Raw genomic sequence first — 22489 nt, 5'->3', positions numbered from 1 at the left:
ACTGAATATTTTTCCTGATATTTATACTAATCAAACTTGAAAAAGAAATTTAATTTGATTTTTTAAATAAACGATTTCTCTGATTTACACGCGTTTTCCCTTGACCGTATTTCGACCGTATCACACTTTAGTTGGCAGTTGGAAAAGACAATATAAACGTTTATATTCATGAGAGAAATACGCCTGCAACTTAGATAATTCACAAAAATATGTCAAAAAATATAACAAGATTGTTTAATTCAATGAAGAAGTTAAAAAATTTGTGTGATTAATAATCACCAGATTTTACGATATTGTTGATTTTTTTTGTTTGAATAGGAAAAACTATTAACTTCCAAAGATTATTGCCTCGATTACAGAAATTCGTTCGTAGGGCTTGTGATATAGCTCAGTTGGCAAGTCGATTGCTTCCTGAGCCGGTATCCGTGAGTTCGAGCCCAAGAGTAAACATCGATCACAGTTGTACCGGATAAGTTTTTCAATGACTTGTCCGCCAACTACATCGTTGATATAAGTCGCGAATGACATAAAGATGTTAAAACGACTATAATCGAAACAAAAAAAAAAAAAAAATTCGTTCGATAATAACAAATTTACAGTTTTAATACCTATTTATTGAAAATAAATTCTGGGTGAGGCCTTTCTTGATGATAGATATTTGAATTTGCGAGTCTTAACATCAATTGTCCTTTTCCTTTCATTTATATTTGCCAGAAATGTATATGGCTCAATTCAATATGAATAAGAGTTACAGCAAAAAACTTTTAGGAGTTTTAGAAAATTATGGGCTATAAATAATGAAACCTCAATCATACTGCTTAGTTTACAGTCTGATTCAATAGTTTCAATAAGAAACTTAGACATTTCAGGAGATCAGCCATCACTTTTTTGACTACAAACACTCTTCACCCCCACTTAAAAAAACAGAGATTCAAACAGATCCCTAATTTGTTAGTTTTTTCTACTGTTTTTTCAACAATATTGATAAAATGCCGAAGCAGATTTTGATAATTCAATTTGCTGCACAAATTGCTAAAACTGACGTCTTTTGAAAATAACGTCTTTGCACAGCGATCAAAGAGGTTGATTTAAAAACAGCACTTAAACAGTGTTGATTGACGTTTTCAAAGATTATCTCGCAGTATAAAGTAGAAAGGCGTAGAACGTTCTCCGTCCAAGAGTGGCGTTATTTTAGAAAGGTTGGAAAATTCGAGCAAAACATGAAAACGTCAAAATAGAATCTTGGAAAAACGATCACCAACACAAGTCCCGGGACGATATTTGTAGTGGTAAATTTTCACGAATTCCCAATGGTCGAGAAAATAGGGGAAATGATCGCAACCGGCTTGGCATGTATCGCTAGGTTTTACTCACGCGACTTTCGTGAAGGAAACCGTGCCTAACCGTGAGAACAACACAAGCTGAGGAAAAATCTCAGTCCTCGTGCGATCATTGGAATGGAAGCTTCTTTATAGATTAGTGCAACTCGCGGCCCGGTTTGTGCGGATGAAAATTATTCGGTTGAGATCTTTTTTTTTTCGCAATTCCTAATTTGGAATAAAAGTTAGATTCCACTCGCGCTCGAGCTAATAAAGTCTTATTCTAGTGCTAGTGGCGAGGCACGCGATTTTTAGAAGTGCTTTTTCCGTTCCCTGCTGAAAGAATATTATTTCATTTCGTGATTAAGACAGTATCGCTGAGGGTGCTAAATCGTTGGAAAAAGTAATAAATTGTAAATCTGACAAAAGGAAACTGCGCTCACGTTTATTCTTTGCGCTCGCGTTTGAGGAAGAAAGTTCGTCCAAGTGGAATACATCTTGGTTCCGTACATTTAACAACAGTTCCGGACGGCAGCGTGTGAAGGGAAGTGAAACGAAACAATGGTATCGGAGACGACGAAGACGACCGAAGGCAGCTCGGCAGCAGGACAGTCTTCCGGTTCCGTGGCAACCGGCGGGGCACACGACGTCGTCGTCGGCAGCAAGGAAGTCCCCGGAGGAATTTGTCCAGTGTGCAATCAACCGGCTAAGAAGCGCTGCTCCGGGTGCAGTTCTGCGTACTATTGCAGCGTCGACCATCAAAGGCAGGACTGGAAGCATCATAAAAATGTTTGCCATCCATTCAAAGTATGTTTCCGTTTCAGGGCATCGGGAGAATGGGCAGCATGAAGTGGCATGGCATGGGATGGGATGGGAAGGCGAATTTATTATTATGCGCTTTTTTCATTTGACGGTGAAGGAAATTTCTGGTTGTTCGCTCGCTTTTCCCTGTTGTGCCTTTTTTGCAACGCTAGTAATAGTGAAAGTGGGTTAGAGGTGTTCAAAAATAGCTCCGATGGGTATGATATTTTTAGTGACCTTTGGATTATTAATTTCAATGATCATTATGCTTCTAATGATTTAATGAAAAATACTTTAGTTAAAATTCTATCGGTCTAACAATGTAAATTTTGATAGTTTGTGGTTTGATGGTTATAGATACGAGATATGAGAAAATTTTACCGGTACACGAAATGTAATTTCGGGTACACGAAGGTACACGGAATGTAATTTCGTGAGTTGTCTGACAACTCGTTACTCGCACATTTCTCATTATTTCACGATTAATTAGCATTCTCTAATTGAGATAGTGGAAAGACTAGGCCCGCAGCTCAATCTATTTATGAACCATGACGATAGATGCATACTTTTGCAGCAGTTTTCGTACAAAATTGTGGATTGAAGTTGAAAAGCAAAAAATTCAAGTTAGGAACGTATGTTTAGAACGTTAATTGATAAAACTTTCAGGTCACCATTTTCATTTTACTAATCAGTGGGAAGTATCCCTATATGCGCATCCCGGGTTAAATAAAGGTAAATAATGATATCTCATCAAAACAGTTATAAAGCATTTTGTTGTTATAAGTTGAAATTTAAAAATCATGTGTATCATGAATCTTTAGACATAAATGTTAATATATAAAAAAAACAAAATCAAACATTTATCAAAAGTTTCAGGATAAGATATTCAAATAGGAAACTGCTGTTGCATGATGCCCCGTTTGACGGTACATAACATTATGAATCCATCAACATGGCGTAAATTTGTGCCTTTTGATTTTGCAACCAACATGGCGTTAGTCAATTCATTGCTTAAAACGTTTATTATTGTCAGGTAAATGGCTAATTATCTTTGTAACGGTTTTTATGAGAGCCATATATGTAAGTATCTATCTGAAGCCATCTTGAAATCGACTTTTAATCCTATGAAACCCTCAAATATGGGTAAATAGGCTAAACTAATAGAAGTCAAGTTTCTCTTTCTGACGCCATCTTGAAATCCAAGATGGCGACATCCGCTTGCTGAAAATCCCATTCAACTTATACCCATATTCCGAGGGTTTCATACGATTTTCAGTCATTTACAGCATTTTAAAGTTGAGCGGATGAATCCAGATCAGATCAGCTCAAGCGTTGGACTGAGCATTTTGAACAACTCTTCCGAGTTACAAATAGCAATGGCCAACAGAACCCGCAGCTCGAGGCGCCCACAGTAAGTCGCATTAATGGCGTAAACTCGGAAGCGCCCTCGCTGGCTGAAATAAAAGCGACAATCAAGGACATGAAATCCAAAAAAAGCGCCTGGAATCGATTGCATTCCTGCTGAAATGCTCAAAGCCGACCCTGCCTTGTCAGCACAAATGTTGCACCGTCTTTTCGCTGACATTTGGGATACTGCAACATTCCCGGCCGACTGGATGCAGGGTATCCTCGTAAAGGTCCCGAAGAAAGGAGACCTAACAGAGTGCGGTAACTGGCGTGGCATAACTTTGATCTGTACAACCCTCAAAGTACTCTGCAAAGTGATCCTGAACAGGATCCAGGAGAAAATCGACGCTACACTCCGACGGCAACAAGCTGGATTCCGATCCGGACGATCATGTGTGGACCACATCACAACGCTACGAATAATACTGGAACAAATCAACGAATTCCAGGACTCTCTTCTGCTGGTTTTCGTTGATTTCGAAAAAGCATTTGACCGACTGAACCACGAAAACATCTGGGCTGCTCTTAGACGACGAGGGATCCCAGAGAAACTAGTCCATCTCATCGAGGTACAGTACGAGGCATTTTCGTGCAAGGTCTTGCACGACGGTGTCTTGTCCGAACCAATCCCGGTAACTGCTGGAATGAGACAGGGATGTGTTTTGTCACCGCTGCTTTTTCTCATCGTAATGGATGAGATCTTGACAGGATCGATTGACTGTAGACCAAACCGAGGATTGCCGTCTAATCCTTCAGCAATTGAGCATTTGAACGACCTTGACCTGGCAGACGATATTGTTTTGCTCGCCCAAACACAACAAGACATGCAGAGCAAACTCGACGACCTCACCGAAAGCTCCAAGGCAGCAGGTCTCAAAATCAATGTCGGAAAGACCAAGTCGATGGAAATCAACACAGAAAATCGTTCCAGTTTCGTGGTAGCTGGACAACAGGTTGAGACAGTGGAGTGCTTCCAGTATCTTGGTAGCCAGATTACGCCTGATGGTGGTACCAAGAAGGACATCGAAACCCGGATCAGAAAAGCCCGATTTGCGTTTGCGAGTCTACTACGAACTAAGATCCGAATCTTCAACTCAAACGTCAAATCCGTATTGCTGTATGGGTGTGAAACTTGGTGCACATATGCGGTGACGACGCGAAAACTGCAAGTTTTTGTGAATCGCTGCCTGCGGAACATCATCCGCGCTTGGTGGCCTGGCAACTGGATCTCAAACGTTGAACTTCATCGCCGGTGTCATCAAAAGGCGCTAGAAATCGAGATTCGGGAACGTAAGTGGAGATGGATTGGGCACACGCTGTAAAGAGATGAAAACGAGATTTGCAGACAGGCGCTTGACTGGAATCCAGATGGGCATCGAAGAAAAGGCAGGCCCAAAAGCTCGTGGCGAAGTCTAGCCGCTGAAATCCGCACAGTTGACGAGAACCTTGGCTGGCAGCAAGTGAAGACGCTGGCTCCGGATCGCCAGCAGTGGAGATCTTTTATCTCAGCCCTATGCGTCGGTCAATCGGCGCCGGACCCTTAGGTAGGTAGGTAGGTAGGATGAAACCATCTTGGATATCAAGATGATGTCGGACAACGAAATTCAACTTCCGTTCGTTTAGCCCTTTCACCCAATACCCAATATTGTGGATGTTTCATGAGATTGTCAGTCATTCAAAGCTTTGAAAAGAGAAGCGAAAGCCGCTTTCATAGATTTATGATGGCCTCAAGCAACACATTTTTTTCCTACTAGTTGGGCCCTTTCACTCAATACCAGTGATTGAATTTTGCTGAGCATGAATTGATCAACCATCTCTCGCTCAACGCTTTACTCGGAAGCAAAGGTTGCTTTGAGGAAGCGAAAACGACAAAACCGATGATGCATACGCTCTCACATGGCCCGCCTTCAAGAAGCAATATACATTCGAGGCAGCGAATCCTAAAAACCAAACGAATGGCTCTCACTCATCTCCTGTTACATTCTTTAGGGAACCGAATTCAAAAGGCAGAGCAAACCCGAGTCTCCTCGTTTGTGCCTGGATCGAATACCCGAGTTTTTTCTGCTATTGCTATTATTGCACAGCAACCGCACGCAGGCAGCTAGTTTTTTCGTTTCTTTTCCTCCCCTCTCCTTGCTCCATACGTTGCGGGCCTATGCAATGCAATAAGTTCGGTTGTTGTCGTTGTTGCCTCAACCTTTGCGGCGAGGTTGAAGATGTTCTCCTCAACGACAGCTATCGGCTTGAGTCCATCAAATTCAATAACGTAAATGAGTATGTGTGCCTCGTCTACTTCATGCATCATGTAGCGACCGAACGTTGAGAGAGTTCGTTCTGAGCAGCGAACGGATAGTGTCTCTCGGAGCAGATCCTCCTCATGGGGGGAGATTTGAATGAATGTATGTGTATCGTCTCCTGTATTACTATACGAGGCCTCAAAGTGTGTATTTTGAATGCCTCTGATGAGAAAATGGTTGAGGATTTCAATCACTGCTCAATACTAAAGAGATGTTCATACCACTCTCGGAAACTTGAAGTATTTCAAGATATTCATACATATTTTTCAATTAACTCAAAAATAACACACATGACTTATCAAAAATGTGTAAATGTGGGAGTTCCAGTACATGCAATCTAGTCTGAGCGTGACCTGTTTTGTTATTTTGATCGAGAACTGTCACCTAATTTTATTACGGTTTTAAAATCAAGCACTGCGTGCCTTTATAAAACTAGCAAAAATGCTAGAGACAAACTTCTTAGTTTATGTTTTAAAGGAGTTTATATAGTGCATTCAGAACTCTTTCAAAACAACTTAAACAGTACCCATAGTAAAAGCTTTATAAGCGTTTTTAGAATTACCTAAAAATAAATGGTTGAATCAAGAATCTAAGAATTTTTCATACCATGAAAAAAACAGTTATAAAGTTTGCTGCATATAAAATGTCATAATAAAACCATAATAAAATTTTCAAATGCTAATTGGCTTAATCTGTGTTACTTGGGAATGCTTTGTTATTGGAAAAAACAGGTTATCCAAACACAATTTTTGCTTTTCATAATTGACACATTAAATCTGAGCTCCAATCACAAACTTACGGTGATAATAGAAATTCTTAATGCTGGTATAATTAAAACTATCAAATGGATGAAATGGTATCATAAAATAGCAAAACTCTTTGTGTTTTATGTTGAAGAATTTGTAGTTTCTTTAATCTCACCAAAATTTACCAAGGCAACCAAATTCATATTTTCACTAGGTGCACAGAATTTGAGACTAAATTTTTTAATGTAGGGGCGCTGAATCTTAGTATGCAATTTTTCAATGGCGAATAAAAATTCATTTTAGAAATAAGTGTACTGTTTTGAAAATACTGTTAAATGATATAAAATTTTATAAATAAAGGTCAATGATAGACTTTTCCATGTCCTGAGAATAGATTTGACTTCTGAGAAAAAAAAATTCTATTTGTTACAGTTTTCCCGTTTTAAAAATATTAAGACTGTCATGAGTGATGAAACAAGAACTTTTAGGCATAATCTATTTCGATTGAATTCTCGAAGTTCATCAGTTAGGCAGAAAAGATTGATTTCACTCAAAACCAGTGATTGAATTTTGCTGAGCATGAATTGATCAACCTTCTCTCGCTCACTGCTTTACTCGGAAGCAAAGGTTGCTTTGAGGCAGCGAAAACGGCAAAACCGATGATGCATACGCTCTCAATATGGCCCGCCTTCAAGAAGCAGTATACATTCGAGGCAGCGAATCCAAAAAACCAAACGAATGGCTCTCTCTCATCTCCTGTTACAAGCTTGAGGGAAGCAAATTCAAAAGGCAGAGCGAACCCGAGTCTCTTCGTTTGTGCCTGGATCGAATGCGTGAGGTTTTTCTGCTATTGCTATTATTGCACAGCAACCGCACGCAGGCAGCTAGTTTTTTCGTTTCTTTCTCCTCCCCCCTCTTTGCACTTTACGTTGCGGGCCGTGCAACGCAATAAGTTCGGTTGTTTTTGTTGTTGCCTCAACCTTTGCGGCGAGATTGAAGATGTTCTCCTCAACGACAGCTATCGGCTGGAGTTATTCAATTCAAGAACGTAAATGAGTATGTGTGCCTCGTCTTCTTCATGCATCATGTAGCAACCGAACGTTGAGAGAGTTCGTTCGGGGCAGCAAACGGATAGTGTCTCTCAGAGCAGATCCTCCTCATGGGGGGAGGTTTGAATGAATGTATATGTATCGTCTCCTGTATAGCTATGCGAGGCCTCAAAGTGTGTATTTTGAATGCCTCTGATGAGAAAATTGGTGAGGATTTCAATCACTGCTCAAAACAGATCAATTCCAAAACTTTCAATCGCTACCTTACTAAACCTGGAGGTTATAGATAAAATTTGGCAAAAGATTCGAGTTCGCCAAAATTTTCGAAAATCTGTTTGTATAAAATTGGATTTCTGTCCGTCTATCTGTCTGTTTCCTAAAGACTTGGAAACAACAATACCGATTTGCGTGAAATTTGGCAGGTGGGGTATTGGAGGTCGGGGAAGGTTCCTATTATAGTGTAAACCCCACCCTCTTACAAGAGAGGAAGAGGGGGCCTCTCAAACAAAAAACAAATTCTGGCAACTCCTAAACCGATCAAGAAAATAGTACCAAATTTGGCGTCAGAGGGTTTTTTGGTATGAGAAATATTTCTATGGTTATTTGAGATTCCTCTCGCTTTTCAATAGGGATATAAAAAGGGAGGAGGGGGTCTCCCACCATTTTTACATAGCTCAAAAAGTTATCAAGCAAAATTTGATGAGGGGTGAAAATTGGTTCAATGAATATTTGGAACCCGTCCATCACGACAGGCATTACATTTGATCAGTTCCGCGGCCCTAAGGAGTGTATTCGAAAAAAAAATGCAACACTTTGATTTGCGAATAACTTTTGAATGCATGGGTATAAATTGATGAAATTTTCAGCGAAGTTACCTGGTAATGCGATGCTCACATATGCAAATTTTTGTGGTGTTTTGTCAAGTTGATTTTAGATAGCGTCCGATGAAGAAATATTTCGACTTTAATTTTTTGGGCAACACGTGCGCCATCTCTAATGCATACTATGAACCACCTTTTCTAAAATCAAGGCTAATTTTGATTACGTTTTCTGCTTTCTGAGGTTTAACCTTCAAAAAAACATAAAATTTTAAATTTCACCGAAGTTATAATAAATTTAGCCAAATGTCCTCCTTCGGCAAAAAACAACATGTTTGACATTTTATCTCTCCACCGTCGTTTCTGCGTAATGGCATGTTCAATTTAAACAGAGTATAAACTTTTTGGGACCTATTGAAAAGTTGGCAGAGAAGCGGTAGCATTTGCAGGCAGTCTTTTTGTATTTTTAGCCATTAATCCTGTAAATCGCAATGAAATTTTCCGTCTTAGACATTAAATTTTCAAATTTTGTATCTTTGTTTATCTTCAGAAAATACAAGCGAGACTTGTCAACGAAAATTTTCTGGTTTGAAATCTGCCAAATGACTCTTCAGTGGGTTTGTTTTGCTGTGAATTACGATTTAAAAAAAAATATACATCCCCACAAGCAGTCCAAATATTTTGCGCACGATTTGACCACCGTATTTTGTTTATTTTATCGGTGGGCAGCTTTTCTACCTTGTAGACATGAAGACAAGCCTATTTATAAGTCAGCTAGACAAATCAGTCAGAAAAATTTGACTTTTTTTTATCACTTACTCATTCATATTTTCTGATTGAAAAAATCTCTCACATTTCTTTTACTTCATGGAATCAATAATCTTCACCTTAGTTCAAAGTTTAGCTCACTGTTGGGTCCTCTAAGACTTCTTAAACGATTGACCATGTGAACTTTGATCGAATAGTTGATATCCAGCTGATTTAGGGTCTTCCACGGGGATTTTTTTGGATTTTTCTTGATACTGCCCAAAATTTTTTGTCAATCAACTTCAATATTTGACGCTATTCTAGAAACCACTTGATTGATTGTCACCAAATTTTGTGCACATACAACTTACACTACTAGGTAGCTTCACTGAAAATTTTATCAATTTCCTTTCGGCAGTCAAAAGTTATCTACGAAATAAAGTGTAGCATTTTTTTCGAATACACTTCTTACTATGATCATGACGTTTATTCGGATCTACCCCTCTTAGCCCTAAAGCGGAGCAAAACCAAAATTTAAATGCTTTTTAAAGTAAGATTTTTTCTACCAGGATGTCCAGTATAACGTTCAAAATTTTCGTTAGACCTATATTTATACATCGTCGGCTAGATGTATTCTTGAATAATTCAAAAATCAAAGAAACACCTAAATACAAAAAAAGCTACCAGAAATTATGAATAATTCAAAACAAAAATTTTTTTTCACCCTTTTTTCATTCGGTACCAACTTCAGATAACCTGGTGAATAATATGTACTTAAATTTAAATTGTTGAGAAATAAGTTAAATTTACCTACACAGAGAATCTAATATCATCAAAATCGGTCAACATTTGCGGCCACGGGAAGCCCACAAACTGCAAGTTACACATCTCCGAATCGCATATTTTGCAATCAGCTTTGGAGGGTTAAGATGCGATGAAAGGTTTTTAAAAACTATTGTTATATCTGGAATTAAACTCTCGGAGGTTGAAAAACTTTTTCTGGTTTGCTAAGTAGAAGGCCGCATGCAAAATTCCAGCTTAATTTTTAGCTTGAACTGGGGGAACTTTGATCCCTTTTTTCATTCATTTTTGAATATTTTGAAATGGGTTACGTTTTCCTAATACCTAAAAGTTTTCAAACATTTGCTGAATAAAGGAGTATGAAGCATGGCCAGAGGTTGCAGATTATTCAAACGACATGAATTGCTTTGCTACAATTAAATGCTTATCAAAAAACCAGTTTCGAGTTTCGGGGTACCTTTGTTTAGAGCAGTTTTTACGTATCCCAACATGTTCAAAATAATGAATGCATAAAACATCAATTACAGTTTTTTTTCTGGTTAAGATAAAACTATTTTATAAGGCTTTCTGCCAAAAACATTTGTCATTGAAGGATTTACAATTATGCTGCATAAATTAAGGGGCAAAAATTATAAAAAATGCTCAATATTTCTTAGCTACATAAGACTCTTATGAAAAATTAATTTATACTTCTAGAAGTCATAAGATCTAAGTATGTTATGAAAACCGTAATAAGGATTCGCCTAAGCGTAGAGCAAATAGCGGATACCCTTAAAGTCCACCAAAAAGCTGAAATTTGGCATGGGGCCTTCTGGAAGGTCAAAGTACGATTTCAGCTCCCAAGGATTTGACTCCGGAACAAACCTTTATTTTTTAACAACTTTAAGCATGTCAATGTAAACTTGCAATGATACGCGATGATTTTAACACATTAGGAACCGCAAAGAAATCTAGGCCGAAAATACAAAAATTTGGCACTATATATCTCAGAAACCCCTGAACCAAATTTTACAAACTTATTATTTATGAATTTGTGATCGTATTGTGTTCCATTGAGTTAAATATAGTTTCCTTACCAATTTATAATATTTACGTTATGCTACACCGCTATACCTAGCGAACTCCTGGCAACCAAAAAAACAAGGTATCTCGTATTTGGTCCGCAATGTGTCAAGATAAATATTCTGAATGTTCTTAAATGGTCTTCGGAAGAAAGTTTTAACTTCAAACATATCTTTGAAAGATCGATTTCATTATGTAAGGTAACGAGTTTTTGAAACCCTTCATCGAACGGTTTCTCACGGTTTATTTAACCACCAGAGCATTATTATTTTAAAATTGAATTCAATTTTGAAATGCAACTGTAAAATACGGAACAACACTCCACGGCCATAGAGCACCGAAGTTGTTGTTCTCCTGAGAAAAACAATGATGATTTCGTTCTATGGTAAAATTTTTTACGACCATACAGCATCTTTACAACCGAAACGGGGCAAACGGGCGCGATCGGTCGAAGTAAAACGTGACGCCCGGGATCTCATCAACATCGTCACCGTGTCGGCTGTCCGAATTTGAGGGCAAATGGAGAGGTGGGACGGTTTTACATCTTACCGTATTTCCTATATATTTTTGGCTGAAGGAAAGTGGCAGATGTTTGCAAACATCTCGTCATTTCTAGAGCCAAAACACAAGTCTCGTAGGAAGGTATGCTAGCAGGGCAACGTTTGATATTTGAGCAGCGCCATTCCCAACAAACCCAGAGCCATCATAGTGCATAACCTCACTCTCTCTATCTCTCTAGTTCGGCATCAACTGTGACTTAACTTTGATATTTATTTATTCATTTCTTCCATCATCAAACACCACGCTGAGCGCAGATATGCAGTGATGAACGCTATGGCCGGTATCTGGTGGCCACAAAGGACATCAAGGCCGGGGAGGTCGTCCTGAAGGAATCGCCACTGGTGCAAGGACCGGCTCAGATAACGGGACCCGTCTGTGTTGGCTGCCTCGAGGTGAGTATTACGACGATGATGGTTGGATGTTTGGTGATGCCTTTCAGCGTTTCCTGGCTCCCAGATGATAAGCAAACCGAGCGATGCACTTTGGATATAGGTATGAGCAAGCACAGATATCGGAGTTATTTTTAAAAGCTAAGTGAGTTTACTTTTCAACATAAGAACTTCTGGGAAAATTTAATATACTAATTTGAATAGTGATGGCTAAATCGTTGATAAATAGAAAATTATTCAATTAAAAACATTAATTAAAAATCGTAGGAGGTATTGTAGAAAATTATGGAACGGTGGAAATTTTTCTCCATGGATGCATAGACTAAGGTTGCCAGAAATTTTTCAGCACGTATTCGACCGGACAAATCCGGGCTATTTTTTCTAAAAACCTGGCAAAATCTGGGTATTTAATTTCATAATTGTCGAGCAGAAATCCGGCCAATATCCGGGTTTATCTGGTATGGAAGCAGAAATTACTCAACAACAACCAAAAAAAAACCTTGGAAAAAAATTCCATTAAAACCCATTTGCAGATTTTTAATTGTACACATTTTAAGCTCTCAAAAAACCTTTTATGATTATTTTTATAAAACTTGCACAAAAAATTTCGTTTTGGAAGCAAAAATGACCGGACTTTAAGTAAAACTTGGATTAAATATCCGGGTAAACTCGGATAAAACCGGGGTAAACCCAATTAAAACCGGGCAATCTGACGAGCTTAGCATAGACCCACTCAAATTTTGCAAAATTGACGATTGCATACTAGACTGAGTCGATTTGGGGTCATTTTTGGATTATTTCAAACCCTGGGGTCTAAAAAGCTTCGTTTTGATTCAAAACTCATCCATGATTTTTTGCAGAATTTTAAAGTAACATTGACATGAGTAAATTTGAACCTTTAGGTTCGTAAGGGAAAATTGATTATTTTGTACTGAAAAATCAACATAATTTTTGTTTCTTCTGTGGAACCGAGCCTGCTTAAGGTTTTTGTGCCAATTTATATTCTCTAAACAAACAATTTTGTCCAATTCCATACCTTCGTTTTTTATTAGACAAAAAATTTATTGGCTGTATAAGAGGGGAATGACTTTTGACATAGAAAAACAATAAATTCAATAGACATCACTGCTCGTGCCTCGCGAAGTATTGCGTGAAAAGTAGTCATGCACCATAGTACTTTGAAATATACAAGGTAGGCTATTCCGCTCTCTTTCAACGTATTGGTAGGAGGCCCCGAAAAATAGTTATGGAAAAAACTGGCAAATGTATGGAATTTATCAGAAAATTACATATTTCTTAAAATAGACAAGCATTAAAATTATGAGAATAATATGCACGTATGCATTTTTTATGCAACAAACAGTATTTGGCTTTTCAACATCTCTAAAAGAAATATGCAATGGGATTTTTGTCGATTTCAAACTAAAATCTGGTGATATTTTTGCCTTGTGTGGCCTTTTTCTTGTGCGATTTGAATAAAAATTCAAACAAATTGACTTTTTATCACAGAAACAGTGAAGTATTTTAGATCATTTATCAAATTTTTATATGGACAAAAGAAAATATTACATAGCTTGCTCTCAAAAAACAGGGACGGCGATGAAAATTTCTTTTGAATGCTTATTATTTATGGTCCAGATCCAAAAATCCAATGCAAAAAATAGTTTCCGATGACCCTGAAGAAACAACCTTTAATCTGAAGCCCTTTTCAAAAGAATCGAATGGCTATCGACGGAGAAATTAACCCGATCAGGAGAGCATATCAAAATAATAACTCAAACGTATCTCACCAAGATATTTACATCTGATTCAGTTATAATTAAGTACTGAAAAATTTAGATTTTAAGTTTCTCCAATCTGAATTATATCTTATTCTGATTGACAGACTTGAATGGGGTTGAGATAATTTTCAATGATAAAGAATTTTTTCGGGTTGTCCCAAAATAAAATGATTATATCTTATTTTGATATATGTACAACTTTTTCTGAAACACGGACATCGAAGTCAACGGCCCAAACCCTATATATTAATGAGTTTCGCTCAACAGATCCATAAAATTGGATCCAATTTTTTGGGAAACCAAAAATGGAACATGGTTTTAGCAAATAATATGGTTTATTGACATTCCACTAGAAATTTTTTTCGAAGCACTCATATCTTGATAAGTTATAATTTTGATAAGTTTTGTTCTGCCCAATATCAAACAGTGCCATCTGAACGAGATATAATCTTGATAGGAGCATATCTAAAATTGATATAATTGAGCTATGATCGTATAGATTTTTTGATATAATTTGAGATATTTTAACATCCTACGAGTATTAAATTATATCTCATGCAGATAGGAAAAAATTGAATATCAAAATATCTCATCTTGATATAATTTAGTTTATCTCTTCTGATCGGGAATAATTTTGATTGCCATTCTATATAAAACTGCCAAATTCTCATAACTATTTTTGTTGGTATGCAAGCATGCTGTGTACACCCGATCAGAAGAGCATATCAAAATAATAACTCAATCGTATCTCACCAAGATATTTACATCTGATTCAGTTATAATTACGTACTGAAAAAATTAGATTTTAAGTTTCTCCAATCTAAATTATATTTTATTCTGATTGACAGACTTGAATGGGGTTGAGATAATTTTCAATGATAAAGAATTTTTTCGGGTTGTCCCAAAATAAAATGATTATATCTTATTTTGATATATGTACAACTTTTTCTGAAACACGGACATCGAAGTCAACGGCCCAAACCGTACATTAATGAATTTCGCTCAACAGATCCATTAAATTGGATCCAATTTTTGGGAAACCAAAAATGAAACATAGTTTTAGTCAATAATATGGTTTATTGACATTCCACTAGAAATTTTTCTCGAAGCACTCATATCTTGATAAGTTATAATTTTGATAGGTTTTGTTCTGCCCAATATCAAACTATGCTATCTGAACGAGATATAATCTTGATAGGAGCATATCTAAAATTGATATAATTTAGCTATGATCGTATAGATTTTTTGATATAATTTGAGATATTTTAACATCCTACGAGTACTGAATAATAACTCATTTAGATAGGAAAAAATTAGTATCAAAATATCTCATCTTGATATAATTTAGTTTTTCCCTCCTGATCGGGCATACACGGAGCTTCGAAGTGAGGTTAAGCGCAATGGCCTATCTGTTATTTACCATGTACTATGGTCATGCACACCGCCCGGTCAGAAGAGAATAACAAAATTATATCAAGATGAGATATTTTGAAAGTCAATTTTTTCCTATCTAATTGAGATATAATTTAGTACTCGTAGGATGTTAAAATATCTCAAATTATATCAAAAAGCCTATGCGATCATAGCTAAATTATATCAATTTTAGATATGCTCCTTTCAAGATTATATCTCGTTCAGATAGCATAGTTTGATATTGGGCAGAACAAAACCTATCAAAATTATAACTTATCAAGATATGAGTGCTTCGGGAAATATTTCTAGTGGAATGTCAACAAACCACATTATTTGCTAAAACCTTGCCCTATTTTTGGTTTCTCAACAGCTGGATTCAATTTCATGAATCTGTTGAGCGAAACTCATTAATGTACGGTTTGGGCCGTTGACTTCGATGTCCGTGTTTCATAAAAAGTAGTTCGTATATCAAAATAAGATATAATCATTGTACTTTAGGACAATCCAAAAAAAAAAATTTGATCATTGAAAATGAGCTCAACCCCATCCAAGTCTGTCAATCAGAATAATATATAATTAAGATTGGAGAAACATAAAATCGAAAATTTGGAGTACTTAATTATAACTGAATGAGATGTAAATATCTTGGTGAGAAACGTTTGAGTTATTATTTTGATATGCTCTCCTGATCGGGCAGGGCTGGAAACAGAAAATAATAAAGGGTGATACGGTCGAAATTTGGTCAAGGGAAAACGCGTATAAATCGGTGAAATCGTTTATTTAAAAAATCAAATTAAATTTCTTTTTCAAGTTTAATTAGCATAAAATTCAGGAAAAACATTCAGTTAGGCTTCCGCTTTTCCAAATCCGAATTGTCGGGCCTTACGCTTAACCCATGCCATCAGATTTCGTACAGCCACATTGTCCACCTTCTTTGCCGCAGAAAGCCAGTTTTCCTTGAACTGCTGCTCGTCCTTAGCAGTTTTTTGGTCTTCTTTAGGTTCCGCTTGAATATAGCCCAGTATTTCTCAATTGGGTGGAGCTCTGGCGTGTTGGGAGGGTTCTTGTCCTTGGGAACCACCTGCACGTTGTTGGCGGCGTACCACTCCATGGCCTTTTTACCGAAATGGCAAGATACCAAATCCGGCCAAAACAGTACGGATTAACCGTGTTTCTTCAGGAAAGGTAGCAGACGTTTATTCGAACATTCTTTCATGTAAATTTCATGGTTGACAGTCCCGGAAGCTATGAAAATACTGCCTTTCAAGCCACAGGTACAGATGGCTTGCCAAACGAGATATTTCTTCGCGAACTTTGACAGTTTCATGTGCTTGAAAATATCTGCTACCTTTTCCCTTCCTTTTGCCGTATAAAAATCCTGTCCCGGAAGCTGCTTGTAGTCGGCTTTGTCGTAGGTTGCGTCGTCCATTATACCACGCAGTCAAACTTCGTCAGCATCGTCGTGTACAGCCTCCGGGATCGCGCTTTGACCGTCGTATTTTGTTTATCATCGCGATTTGGAGTCACTACCATCGGTGCCACATTTTGATCGGTATTATCAGTGTATCGCTTTCTGTTATATTGAGACTTTTATGGGTGAGAATAAGATACACTGATAATACCGATCAAAATGTGGCATCGATGGTCACTACCTTCTTGTAAGTCGATAGTCCGGCTCGTTTTTTGGCTAGATGCTCGGTTTTAGACGATACACCCAGCTTATTTGCGGCATCTCGGAGAGAGAGGTTAGGGTTTCGCTTGAAACTACCGGCAACTCTCTTTGTCGTCACAGCGGCTTCTGGTTTTTCGATTTCCCCCCGATCCAGACTTCCTGGCTGTCGACAGACGTTTCCTAAACACTTTAATAACATTTGTAACGGTTGATTTGGTAACTTTTAGCGATTTTGCCAGCTTTGCGTGCGAGTAGCTCGGATTTTGATACGCTGCTCTTCTTCCTTGGACGGCATTTTAACAACTGAAGAGTGAATTCCAAAATCAAAATAGAAGAAACATTCTACACACACACACACCTTCAAAATGCGGCGTGTTCAGGTTTTATAAATGCAAAATTGAATGGAATACGTCAAGTTGATATTGACCAGATTTTGACCGTATCACCCTTTAGATGCCACATTTTTGTTTCGATTGCAACCAAAATATGGCATCATCGTGCTTTCGAAATTGCTATCGGAGGGCAGCCCAAATGAGTTATCAATAGGCTTTAATTGAAATAAAAATTTGACTCGGTTACATAAATTGGGACCGCATTCATCGCATCATTTTTATTCAGGCAAAACGGTACCAAATTTTCCTATCAAGGCATCATAGCAAAATAGTTATTATAGATTCCGTATTTCTTTTTTTTTCATTTCAAATTAATCAAAACTAACTTTAAACATGGATGAAATTTTTAAAATATGGCTCAGTTATATAACCTAGAATTAAATGATAAAAAAAAAAACTAACGGGAATTGAATTCTTCATTGGAGTATTTTACTGAATCGTGATTTGGAATTTTAGTACAGTGAGCGAAATAAGAATAGCACCACTATGTGTTTTGCTTGTTAAAATATGAATGATTGAAAATTACGAAAATTTTCTTCCACAGATTGTTCTGAATTGCTTAACGGATAAATCAAGCATAAGCTCACTTTTTTTGGACGTAGCAATTGGCGTTGAGGACCAAAAATGTGGAAAAAGGGTGCGAAATAAGAATAGAACCACTTGAGTTTTTCCAACAAAAACGAGATTAATTTTAAAAACTTACTGTGTAAAAGTGAATAATAATACTTCTACGAGTTATTTGAATAGATAACTGCATTTTAGGAGTTTTCCAGAATTCCGAAGGTTTTCAAAGGTTTTAAAATGGGGGTTTTAAGAGATGCTCCTCTAGCGTTAAGGAATTAAATATTTGAGCTATAAAACTTTATCAAACTGCTTGATTTCTTCATTTACATTCATAAGTATGATGCAAAATGATGAAACATAGATTTGAGGCTGAGTTTGAATCTAAAAAGTAGGTTGGAATTCAAAAATACTAATGTTTTTTAATAATCAAACACTATTTCTCTAGTTTTAAGTCATAGATGGCAGCACTATCTTGCCATTTAACCAAATTCATGTCCATTTTCGAATATCAGGGATTAATAAGGGATAGTTAGATGATTTTGGTCAAGAAATAAATACATGTACCGTGTGAACGCTTTGGAAATTCTAAGATCACTAAATCCAAAAAAATAGAATTGCATCAAGTTCACTAAAAGTGAATTTTACGTCCGATTATCAGAATAAAGTTATACTTTGGGATGCAGCTTGATGGACCAGACGGCTAGCAGTATTATTGGTATGATTTGCAATTGGATTGGAAGTTGAGATGAGCAGGAATTTTTGGCGGTTGTACATTTTTGTGCTGATAATTCTTTTGCAAATCCGGAAAAGCTTTCTGCAGCGTGAACTTCCACAAAACTGTAATGGTAAAATACCTCGAAATGATGAATGTGGGCCTAAATAAATCTGGAAAATCAATATTGAGACAAAATTTGGATTTAACTGCAAGATAGTGCTGCCATCTACGACATGAAACTGGAAAAAAGTGTGGTTTACTGAACAAAATCAAAGTTTTTGATTTCCAACCTATTTTTTTCTGATTAAAATTTAATCCCGAATGTTTGTTTCATCATTTCACATCATTTTAATGAAGAAAGTTAGTAATTTGATAAAGAAAACCTTTGAAATCCTTTGGAATTTTGGAAAACTCCTAAAATGCAGTTATCTATTCAAATAACTCGTTGAAGTATTATTATTCACTTTTACACAGTAATTTTTTGAAAATAATCTTGTTTTTGTTAGAAAAACTCAAGTGGTTCTATTCTTATTTCGCACCCCTTTTTCACATTATTGGTCCTCAACGCCAATTGCTACGTCCAAAAAAAGTGAGCTTATGCTTGATTTATCCGTTAAGCAATTCAGAACAATCTGTGGAAGAAAATTTTCGTAATTTTCAATCATTCATATTTTAACAAGCAAAACACATAGTGGTGCTATTCTTATTTCGCTCACTGTATTATTATTTTCAAATTGAAAATTTTTGTTTGTTTTTTTTTTTTCAATTTCTTAATATATAAAATCACCACTTGTGTAAATATAAATTATGTGGAAAATACGATTAGCAAAATCAGTTTCTGAAGTATGAGGCTACTGGAATCAAATTATGTTTGATTTGCTCTTGAATTTAAAGTTATCATAAAAAATTTCAATTTCAATTGTACAAAAACGAATGAAATAGTCACAAATAAAACAAATAATTATAAAAAAGTGATTAATTCTTTTTTATTATTCATGTAGGTATCTGCACATAATTCCAAATTTTTTAAATGATTTTGAATTATAATAAAAAAAATGAAATGAAGGGTTAATTCTGAAAGTTAATACTATTCTTTAGGGAACTGTCTAAATCATTTGCAATTGAAATAGCCAAGCTTTCAGATTCAGAATATCAAACCTTACGCTAAATTTTAACTAAAAGTTTCAATATTATTGTGTAGATGAGCTGAAAGCAGTATCGGCGAAACAATTGGTGTAGATCTCGAAATCCAGTAGTATCTATAAGTTAAAAATCACTGAAAGATCTTCCGCCTGTTAAGCATGATAGATTGCCTTGTTGCCGAAAAAATAGTGGAATGATAAAGGGATGGATCTAATTCACAAGGGAAAAATTAAAACAGAGGCAAACTGATTATGGAAGATTTTTGCATCTCAAACTCAATTTTTTTGCCAGATTTCATCTCTCACTTCTTATTTTCTAGCGTTTAGTAATTTTAAATCTTAACAGTTTAGAGTTAAATCGATCAATGATAATAAAGTAAAGTAACTAACCTACATGAACAACAAAAAAATGTTCAATCTTTTCATTATCCTTTATTCATTCAACGATACAGATTAGAGGGAAGAATTCCACAAAGAGGCCAATTCCCAAAAAAAAAAACAATTCAGATTTTGTCTAGTTAAAATATACAAAAATATATTGAACATTTTCCTTTTGCTTTTGCTAACTTTTGCTAACATCACAAAAAGAAGGTTTATTTTGTTAATTATTTGATACTAAAAATTTTGATCATTTTCACAACTATGTTGAACGCTGAAAAGTATTTTCTTGTGCATTATCATAAACATATCTGGTTGATTTTGGTTCAAAAGTTTTCAAAATTCCCGTATTTTACTAAATGAGGAAAAATACTTAATTCTATAATTTTTTCTCCCAGAAGTCATGGTAAATTACTCACAGTCTTCAATGAAATTGATCATTAATTGATAATTTTGCTGAAAAGTGCACAAATTTTTGTAATGAATTTTCACCTTGGATTTTCAAAATTTATACTGGAAACAAATTTGCATTTAGTGCTCCTAAATAAACCGAAATCAGTTTCCAAACTCTTTGCACCTTGGAAAATGTGAATTTTGTTTCCTTGTGTTATAGGTGTGAATGTAAATTTTGGGTTCTGAAGATGGATTTGAATCTCTATCGCGAACACCAATTTCTTCATATTGAAACAGCTTTTATAAATACTTTTTTGTTCCTTTTTGGCTCAAAAAACCCATAGGGAAAGCAAAAGTTGTAACACGTAATCTCTTCTTTCGATTTATTGTTGCTGGAATGTCTTGTGTTTCAAGTTTTCTAAATTCAAGCTGATGAAATTTAGAAATTTTGGGAAGATTTAAAAAAAAATTTAAACTGTTATGAATATTCTACATTTGATTTCTGTTCAGCAGTGTTTGCATTTTTTTAATGGTCATTCATGATATGAATGTTAGATGTGATACATTGCAAACTGAATTAAATAAAATCGAATCTAAAATTTTATTTTTTTTTTGAATTTCATAAAATAGGTTATTAATTTTAAGTTTATAATTCATATGAGAATGATGGAAAATTGAGGGTGAAAAAACTCGTGAAAAAGAATCTTTGCTGTGATTCAGAATCTGAATTCTTATTTGCCAAAGTCATAAATTCCTTGTAAACGCAAGTCAAAAAAGCACAGCTTTAGATTTTAAAATGAGGTTAGAAATAGACATCTGATATGACTTTATAAAGTTTAAAAACTCTCAATAAATCAGCTGTGAACAAACAAAAAACAGAGTTTTAAATTCAAATTTATAAATCAATTTCAGATAGAATAAGCTTTTTATACTGTAAAATATTATTAGAATAAATTGTCCTGATTCTGAATTTATAATTTTCCATCGGTTTTAAAAATATTTTGATTTAAAAAAAGAAATTCTAAAGGGGGGGGGGGGGGGGAACTTTTCGCTACTCAAAACTTTATCAAAAATAAATTTCATGCGGCATCATCACTTGTTATTTATTGCGATTGAATTTGTTCAGTGGAATATTGGTGAAAGACAAAAAGAAAGATTAGAAACTTAGAATTGAAGTCATACGTTTCTTAAGCGCCTACTGGAAAATTGTGCTTGCGATGGAGAACTTGACTAAAATTTAAATTTCTTACTTTAAAGGCAATTTAACACTTGAAACATGGTAGCACATGGTAGAAAATTCTTAAAATTAAAGAAAATTGAAAGTCGCATGATTCCGTACGTTAAAAGTTTAATGATTTTTTATTGTCATCTGCTAAATCTGAGCAAATAAAAAATGTATGACGACAGCAGAACAAATATTTCAAATATTTCAGTCTTTTAACCATATTCACCCCCCTATGACTTTTTCAAATTTGTCATTTCATTAAAATTCAAAACAAAACTGAGAATTTAGAAGCTCTGAATTTAAAGCAAATACAAAATTTATAACGATTTGCTCGTGTTTATTTAGGCATATGAGGGAAATTAGTGACAATAAAAAAAAAAGTTGTCCCTACATTCCATTATTCAAAATCAACACTCTAAGTAACTAAAGTTATTTGGTATACTTCAGTCCATTGAATTGCAAGTTAAAGCTGCTTGAATTTGGTGGACTGACTTTATTCAAAATTTAGCCTTTTAAGTGATAAACAAACTTTTTTGTTGAATATTCACCCCCACGGAGTGGAAAATTTTTAAAATTTAAAAGCACATCAACTAAGAAAAGGTTAAAGTTTTTATAGAAATTCAAGCATTTGTGGGTATTTTGTAACGATTTTCTACCGCTTAGGGGGAAGGGGGGGTGATCACCCTGATCACCCCCCAAAGGACCGCGCCTGATTCAGGCATAGGTATTAAAACCTTGAAATAAGCTTGCGAATATCCCTCAAGTCCAGTTTACCCAAAAACTTTATCGAATTAGTTTATCGAATTCGATTTGTAAT

At 35.7% G+C, this 22489-nt stretch overlaps 1 protein-coding gene across 1 annotated transcript in view; it reads left to right on the top strand.

Moving 5' to 3' along the window:
• Window positions 1-1451: 1451 nt before the first annotated feature.
• Window positions 1452-22489, top strand: part of LOC129746217 (SET domain-containing protein SmydA-8-like) — a 35791-nt gene continuing 14753 nt past the window's right edge. Inside the window, exons 1-2 of the mRNA XM_055739778.1 lie at window positions 1452-2126; window positions 11863-12000. Coding sequence (XP_055595753.1) covers window positions 1881-2126; window positions 11863-12000 — 384 coding nt within the window. The 5' untranslated portion in view covers window positions 1452-1880. The remainder of the gene's footprint in view (window positions 2127-11862; window positions 12001-22489) is intronic.

This window comes from Uranotaenia lowii, chromosome 2 (genome assembly GCF_029784155.1).
Source record: "Uranotaenia lowii strain MFRU-FL chromosome 2, ASM2978415v1, whole genome shotgun sequence".
Lineage (NCBI taxonomy): Eukaryota > Metazoa > Arthropoda > Insecta > Diptera > Culicidae > Uranotaenia > Uranotaenia lowii.
This window is presented reverse-complemented; position numbering and strand designations above follow the sequence as displayed.